At 55.6% G+C, this 8,753-nt stretch overlaps 1 protein-coding gene across 1 annotated transcript in view; it reads right to left on the bottom strand.

Moving 5' to 3' along the window:
• Positions 1-1,856: 1,856 nt before the first annotated feature.
• The window catches only part of LOC133352817 (aryl hydrocarbon receptor-like), a 73,758-nt gene continuing 66,861 nt past the window's right edge, over positions 1,857-8,753 (bottom strand). Inside the window, exons 7-11 of the mRNA XM_061568742.1 lie at positions 8,191-8,399; positions 5,659-5,723; positions 3,269-3,371; positions 1,947-2,543; positions 1,857-1,893 (exon numbers count right to left, since the gene is read on the bottom strand). Of these exons, the coding sequence (XP_061424726.1) occupies positions 1,857-1,893; positions 1,947-2,543; positions 3,269-3,371; positions 5,659-5,723; positions 8,191-8,399 (1,011 nt within the window). The remainder of the gene's footprint in view (positions 1,894-1,946; positions 2,544-3,268; positions 3,372-5,658; positions 5,724-8,190; positions 8,400-8,753) is intronic.

The raw sequence follows: 8,753 nt of genomic DNA, 5'->3' as shown, positions 1-8,753 counted from the left end.
CACTCGCCAAATGAGAAATTTGTAGAGATAGGATTGTGGGCCTGGATCATCATAACGTGACTTTGAGGGTCGTAATTATTTGCAGGCCGCGTGCATTTTAAATGGTCAAGCCGTGGGCCTTGACCATTTACAGCTAGCTTTGGAATCTCAAGGACCTTTGTGAGACTTGTGCCTTAATGTGCTCACGGCTATAATTTTAACCGGGTATTTCAACAACTGTCCAATGGATCGATTTAAAAAATAAAAAAAAGATAACGGTATACTGCGTTACCCTTGATTCACTACGCAATCTCGACATTCTGTGTAGGCCTGGTGTTTTTTTAAAAAGCCCCGCGGATATTTTCAAAACGAGGCCGTACGTCTACACAGGCACTGGAGGCGCGGACGCAATGAATTGCTTCGCGAAGTCACATACACCGGTCGAGAGCTCTGCCTTGTGGCTTGATCCTCCGTAGGCCTCATGGCTTTTGACTGCGCCGCATCGAGTACGTAAGACTCCTCACGTCGTCGTGACCTATGGCTAATATCGGGTGGCTATTCTTTTCTTTCGCAAGAAGGAAACTCGGCACCTACGGATGCCTTGTGTCTTGTGTGACACCTCGGAAATGGCAGCAGGAGGCAGGGTAAATCTTCACAACAAGTTCCTGCAAAAATAGAGAGTGAGAAAATGTTAACTCGGGTGCTAAGCAACGCGCCTCCCCACGCAAAGACTGCTCCCTGCCAAGTGAACGTGGAATTTCCACCTGGCCAACATTTACAAGACTGCTGCCTGCCATGGGAACGTGGAATTTCCACCTGCCCAACGTTTACGAGACTGCTGCCTGCCATGTGAACGTGGAATTTCCACCACTGGCTCAGGGTCACCAATGGAGGTGAGCGTTGTCCAGGGAGACCGATTTTGACGTCGGCTATAATTGTCCCAATGGGCTACAGAGAGCCCCGCCTGGAGGGTAGCTGGCCTACTCCTGCCCGCCTGGTGCGTGCCCAGACGTCTTGGAGGAAACGTGAGCAGCCACACTTTACCCACCCGCCACGTGAAACCCATGTCTCGAGTGAGGGTTCAACCCGCTCAGAGTGGACACGGAGGTGGTGGGGAGAGGTCCGGGACGCGTGCACACGGCGTTTGAACTGCCGCGCCGGGACGTGGAATAGAAAGCGGCGGGCCTCTGTCTCGCGAAGTCCAGCGCTGCCGTTACGCCGTTGTCACGCCGCTTCACGTCACCGACTCGTTGCGGCAAATGTTCGCACGCGCGCACGCGTTTGTGGCGTCGGAGGGGACGCTGGCTCACCGTGAACCCTCACTCAGTAGGACTCCCGGACCGCGCCGGGGAACGCGGGAGACACGAAGTCAGAGAGGCACGCTTGGATGACCTCCGTCTCCTTTTTGATGACCACGCTGCAGTAGACTGGCGTTTGGTAAGTGTAGGGCTGCTGATGCTGCTGCTGATGATCCTGCTGCTGAAGATGATTCTGATGTTGCTGCTGCTGATGGTGTTGATAATGACTCTGTTGATAATTCTGATGGTGATAACTCTGCTGCTGGTAATAATTCTGCTGCTGCTGATGATGATGAACATGCTGCTGCTGCTGCTGCTGACGGTGCTGACAACGATGGTGGCAATGCCTGCCCAGCGAGCCGTGGAGGGGGGCGCGCGGGTCCTGCGCGGGGAACGCCTGCGGGTACCCCTGCTCCGCCACCGTCGCCGCGGGATCGTCCACGAACGTCGCCCGCCCCCCGGCCATCGCCGCCGTCGCCCCCTCGTCTCCCGCCCACCCTCGCAGGAGCACCGCCCGGTAGAGGGAGGTGGGCTCCCCAGCCACGCCCGCGTACGTCTCGTACGTCTCGCCCTCCCGCTTCACGCTCGAGCCCGCGTGGCCCGCTCCGCCGGAGGCCTGCCGGCGGTAGGCGTAGGCCGCCTGCTCCTCCGCGCCCTCCTCCACCTCGCCGCGGCCCCACGCCTCCGCGTACCCGTGGCCAGCGCGGCGCCGGCGCGGCCGCCCGGCCCGCGAGGGAGAGGGCCCCGCGAAGCGCCGCGTCGCGCGCCGGCCACGCCGCTGCCTCGAGGCCTCCGCGGCCGCCGACGCACAGGCTCTTGGCGGAGAAGGAGGCCGCGCCGCCCGGGTGACAGAGCGCGCCGGCGGCTCCGTCCACGACCGTCCCGCCCGCGGCGCCTTCGCCCAAGAGCCGCTTGAAGCCGCCGGAGGCCGCCGCCCCCCTCTCTTCCCACAGCTCGGGCCGGGCGCCACCGGCGCCGGCGCTTGCCAGCAGGCCGAGCCACTTCGCCTCCTCCTTGCTCGGCTTGAGGGTGGCCGAGCCGTAAGCGACAGCCGGGGATTTGAAGATCGTCTGGGAGTCTGAGCCGAGCGTCGCCGCCGCCGCCGCCGCTGCCGCCGCTGCCCTCTTGGCTCTGTGAAACTTGCGGCTGCCCCAGTGGCTGCCCCTGTCTGCCAGGGCCACGCGGTTCGGCGCTGGCAGCGGGTACAGGGAAGGGTCTTGGCAGACGTAGCCGTGCAGCTTGCCGGGCGGCTGAGCATCGGCGTACCTACAGTGGAAGAGAAAAATGAACTTTGGTTGTAACCAGGTTTGATCCTGGCTTCCGATCGAGGTTTTTTGGACGAGATGTCAAGCGTTGTGGGGTGTTGGGGTTTAAAACTGGACAGCAAAGACTGCATGAAAAAGAATGTCTTGGGGCGCCACGGTGGTGAGATGTTAACTACCTCGACTGTTATACAGGAGGTCGTGGGTTCGATCCCAACCCTGACGCCCTGCTGCTGTATATTTGGAGTTTGCATAGTCTAACCGTTTTTCCCTCCACATTTAAATGAGAGCTCAACTTTGTTGGTCGATCATTTGTTGCCAGGTTGCTTCTGACAGAGAGCTATTATAGCTCATTGGGCCTTACCTGGTACAATAAAAATGGTTTAGTAAAATGTTGTATTGAAGTTGGGCTGTTTAATGTGTGCTCTCTAAGCTACTGGGAGTATGCGTGTGCATGAGCGGGTAGTGTAGCGCTGCACTATTAACCCGGCGACCCAAGTTCGGTTCCCACTAATGGCCTCGCCTAGGTTGACTCAGCCTCGAATGGGCACCCGGTGCAATGTCTAAACATTGCCGCTCGGGAGACAAAGGCGGCCGGGCGTGGTGATGGCCAGCGGCCCCCTCGTGTGCCACAGTGCCGGCCTTCATGGAGTGCTACTCGTTAGCAGCACTTGCCCGACAGCCTGTCGAGGCTATACATGGGACCTTTGTCTTTGTGTGCGTGCTCACTGAGCTGCGTGGCGCTGCTGGTGCCGGGACTTGGAGTGGCCCCACAGCCAGGCCTTGTCCCTGGGCACCAGGCGGAGACTGCCGCTGGACCGCTGCCCGTCGCCTGGATCGCACGACGCACACAACACAAACACAATGCACACACGACGTACACACAACACACACAACGCACACACGACGTACACATAACACACACACAACGCACACACGACGTACACATAACACACACACAACGCACACACGACGTACACATAACACACACAACGCACACAACACAAACACAATGCACACACGACGTACACAACACACACACAACGCACATATGACGCACACACAACGCACACAACACAAACACAATGCACACACGACACACACACAACACACACACACGACACACACACAACACACACACACGACACACACACAACGCACATATGACGCACACACAACACACACAACACAAACACGACGCACACGCAACACAAACACGACGTACACACGACGCACACACGACGCACACACGACACACACATGACACACACACACAAACACGACACACACACAACACAACACACACGACGCACACACGATGCACACACACACAACACACACAACACACACACGAACACGACGCACACACAACACAAACACGACGCAAACACGACGCACACACAACACAGACACGATGCACACATGACACACACACACACAACACACACACACAACACACACACAACACAAACACACGCGCTCCATCTCCGCGTTGGTGGTCGTCTCCCCAGGAGCGCGTCCCCCTAGACAGGACGGCGTCACCGCGCTACGAACCCGGCGCCCCGAGTTCGATTCCCGCTCGCGGCCAACACCGGCGACGATTGTCTGAACCTGTCCTGGGCCTCCCCGAGGTCGACTCAGCCTCAAATAATTACCTGGTCCGGTGTGTAATCATCGCCATTGGTGATACAAACGTGGCTGGGCGCGGTGCTGGCCACCCACGCCCTCGTGTGCCCTGCCAACCTTCATAGGCTACAAGATCTATAAGTATCTTGGGATCATCCTGGATTCAAAACTGAAATTTGAAGATCACATTGATTATATTGGTAAAAAGACAAAAATTGGTTTTCTGTATCGACACAAGCACTGCTTCCCCCCTATGTTCCGTTTGGAATTGATAAAAGCTACCATACTGCCTCGACTCGATTACTGTGACATCGTATACAAATCAGCTCCAAGTACTGTACTGAAAAAGCTTGACTCAATGTATCACTCGGCCTTAAGATTTGGATTGAACTGCCCATATAGAACTCACCACTGTGATCTTTACATTGGATCAAACCTAACATATCTTAATGTTCGACGGCTTGTGCACCAGATCTTATTTATTCACGATGTACTTACAAACAAATCCGCAGACTACCTGCTGGATCTCCTCTCTGTTGCGAAGAACAAATGTGACCTAAGGTCTTCGCTCATTTACCAGCTTCACGTTCCTTATTGCCGTACAAATACGGAGGAAGGGCCTTTGCTATTGATGCCCCCAGGGTCTGGAATGCAATTGCCAATAAACTGCAACTTGAATCATTACCTATGAGATCTCCACTCAAAACTGCTCTAGAGGAGTTGTACACCCCAAAGCTGCCACTGCTATTCAACGGCCTAAAATAAAATGTTTTCGTTCCGGATGACCGCTGCAACGTATGATCTTGTGTTTTGATTTAGTGTGCTGATATTTAAAGGTGCATTTGAAAAATGTTGATACTCTTACTGATGCTCCTGCTGTTGTGGAGTGACTCATGCAGCCAGCTATGGCTGCAGGGTTTGATGGTACATGTTGTTTATGTCGTTTATTGTGAAATTTCGGTCACAGTTCCTATGATCACTGTTACATTGCTTATGGTTTTATTTTGGTGATTTTGAAAAGTTTTTTGGTTTGGCCATGTTTGTTTGTTGTAGTACGGAGTTAGAATGATGGATTTAATCTAAGTAGTCTTGTGGTTGTTGTTATTTGACTTGCATCCCACTGGGATTTTTGCACACAGCGTTGGTGTACAGTGCTTTTTTTCTGGAAGACTTTGCAGTTTTTTCCTGGATTTTTCTGTTTGCACATTGTCACTTTAAGATGTTTTCTTGTTCATGTTTTTGTTTCTTGCGGTTGCACCCGATTCAAGAGCCGAATGGCTCACAGGGCTCTACCAAATAAATGAAACTGAAACTGAATAGGCACTACTCACTAACACCACTTGCCCCAACAGTCTGTTCAGGCTATGTGCCAGTGTGTCGATGTGTATCCGTGAGTGTATACGCGTGTGTGTGTGTGCGAGCATGTGTGTGTGCGAGCGTGTGTGTGTGCGAGCGTGTGTGTGTGCGAGCGGGTGTGTGTGTGTGTGTCATACCTGGCTGATACAACTTCCTTCCTTGTCCCATCGAGCCGTGATCTTTGCAATCGAGGAACTGTGGCCTGATTAAAAAAACGACGCAGCACAAACAGCATTTCAGTGGCCTATAGCAGCGCCGTGCAGCATGCGACCATGACTTTAAAGTCCCCCACCCACCATTAACAAAGCTACAGACTGTTGTCAGAACACCTGGGCCACAGCCTAAGTACAGACATACAAGAGATGTTACGTTTTGCTTCAGTTTTGCATCTTCCATGAAGGCTGAGTTAATCTAGGGGAGTTCCAGAGCAGGTTCCAAATAAAAACTGGTCATCAATGTTTTCTATGGCCAGGGATTGAACTGAGGTTGCCAGGTTCAAAGGGCAGCGCACATACATAGAGATACACACAGACACACAAAGACAAAGATCCCCCGTATAGTCTTAACAGACAGTTGTAGCAAGTGCTGTAAGTGAGCACCTATGAAGGCCAGAGCGGTAGACGAGGGGGAGGGTGGCCAAAACCACGCCCGCCCGCCGCCTTTGTCTCCCCAGTGGCGATGCTTTCACACCACTACACCAGGTAATCATTTGAGGCTGAGTCGACCTAGGGGAGGCCCTAGGCCGGTTCAGATAACCATCACTGGTGTTGGCCGTGAGCGGGAATCGAACCCGGATCTCCAGGTTCATAGCGCAGCGTGCTAACCGCTACACTACCGCTCCCCCCACACACTTACACACACACACACCACCAAACACCTACACATACACACAACAACAACAACAACCGCCATTCGCCACTAAGTGGCGGTGACATCACCACGACGCTTGTGCCAGGCCATGTGCACCTTGAGGCCACGTGAAGTGTCGAACGCCCGCTGGCAGGAGGTCACGGGGCAGACCCAGGTGCCACGGGTCGACTGACTGAGATGACTGAGATGACTGGCTGATGCACCACCTGTGCCCCCTACTGTGCCAACGTGCTGTGCTTTAGCCACCCGGTGTTCTGCTCGTTGTTGTGAGCGTCGCTCCTCCGCCCTCCGTTGTTGTTGGAGAGCGACTGCCTCCAACTGCCCAGTAGCGTCCTTCACGAGCCTCCTCCACTGAGGCCGATCTTGACACCGCTGGTACCAGTCATCGGCAAGTCCACTCAGCTCCACGTTCTCCTGTACCACATCACTCCATCTCTTCTCTAGCCCGTGCCGCGCCCGTTTAGCCCCCTCGATCCGGCCGAACAAAAGCTGTTTAGGTATGCGGTGGCTGGGCATGCGGGCTACATGACCCAGCCAACGCAGCCTTGCCTGCCAGAGGAGCTCACCGATGGGACTTTGCCCAGATCTTTCAAGGATTTGTGAGCTCCTCACACAATCCAGCCTGGTTAAACCCAGGATGGATCGTAGGCAGGCCAGCCTAAATGTTTCTAACCGGTGAAGATGCTTCATTTGGGGGGTCTCGTTTCGCAAGCGTAGGGAAGGGAGGGAATGACTGTTGCCGAGAAGACCTGAAGCTTCGTGCGGAGCAACAGACCAGGCAGCCTCCACACAGAGTTATGCAACCGATGAAAATATATTGTCGCTCGAGTGATTCGGAGTGAGACCTCCGCTGCCAAACTGGAGCCGGTCATGAGCACACTGCCCAGGCATGGTAAACTCTCCACTCTCTCCACTACTGCCCCATCAACACACACACACACACCTACACACACACACAACAAAGACAAAGATCCCCTGTATAGCCTTAACAGACTGTAGGGGCAAGTGCTGTTAGCGAGCACCTATGAAGGCCAGCACGGCACACGAGGGGGTGGGTGGCCAACACCACGCCCGACCGCCTTTGTCTCCCTAGTGGAAATGTTTACACACCGCACCAGGTACTCATTTGAGGCTGAGTCGACCTAGGGGAGGCCCGAGACCGGTTCAGATAAATCGTCACTGGTGTTGGCCGTGAGCAGGAATCGAACCCGGGTCGCTAGGTTTCGTAGCGCAGCGCGCTAACCGCTACACCATCTACAACAACAACAACAACCGCCATTCGCCACTAAGTGGCGGTGACGTCACCACGATGCTTGTGCCAGGCCAAGTGCACCTTGAGGCCACGTGAAGTGTCGAAAGCCCGCTGGCAGGAGGTCACGGGGCAGACCCAGGTGCCACTGGTCGACTGACCGAGATGACCGAGATGACTGGCTGATGCACCACCTGTGCCCCCTACTGTGCCAACTTGCTGTGCTTTAGCCACCCGGCGCTCCGATCGTTGTTGTGAGCGTCGCTCCTCCGCCCTCCGTTGTTGTTGGAGGGCGACTGCCTCCAACTGCCCAGTAGCGTCCTTCACGAGCCTCCTCCACTGAGGCCGATCTTGACACCGCTGGTACCAGTCATCGGCAAGTCCACTCAGCTCCATCTACACACACACCTACACACACATACCTACACACACACCTACACACATACACACCTACACACATACCTACACACATACCTACACACACACCTACACACACACCTACACACACACCTACACACACTACTACACACACACACCCATGCGCGCTCACCTGTCGCCCTCCGCCCCGCGGTGCCACCCGAGCGCCACCGTGCCCTCCTCCCTCTTGCCGCTGCCGCCGCCGCCGGGCAGCGCCGCGAGCGACACCACGGCGAAGAGCGCCACCGCCACCGGCCCCGCCGCGGGGCCACACGCGGCCGGGCAGGCGGTGGTGCCGGCCTGTCCCTCCAGCAGCTTCAGCCGGCCCTGGAACCTCAGCGTCTGTCCAGCGGCACCCAAAAAACGAATACACGTGAGCACGGGTGCACGTGTGTGCACGTTCGTGCGTGCGCGTGCGTGTGGGTGCGCGTGTGTGTGCGTGTGTTTGTGTGCGTGCGTGTGGGTGCGTGCGTGTGTGTGTGCGCGAGTGTGTGCGTGTGTTTGTGTGCGTGCATGTGTGTGCGTGCGTGTGTGTGTGCGCGTGTGTGTGCGTGTGTGCTGTGGGTGGTTGAACAGTGGAGTAGCAGTTAGCGCGCCGCGTTCCACCAGCAGGGGGCAGTATCCTCCTAGAACTTGACTTTAACACGCGGTCGCAGCTCGTTCTGTGCTACTAATATAATCCATGAGCAAGCTACC

This window comes from Lethenteron reissneri, chromosome 5 (genome assembly GCF_015708825.2).
Source record: "Lethenteron reissneri isolate LAM-NWPU_2019-01 chromosome 5, ASM1570882v1, whole genome shotgun sequence".
Lineage (NCBI taxonomy): Eukaryota > Metazoa > Chordata > Hyperoartia > Petromyzontiformes > Petromyzontidae > Lethenteron > Lethenteron reissneri.
Note: the sequence above shows the minus strand (reverse complement) of the source record. Positions and strands in the feature narration are given on the sequence as shown.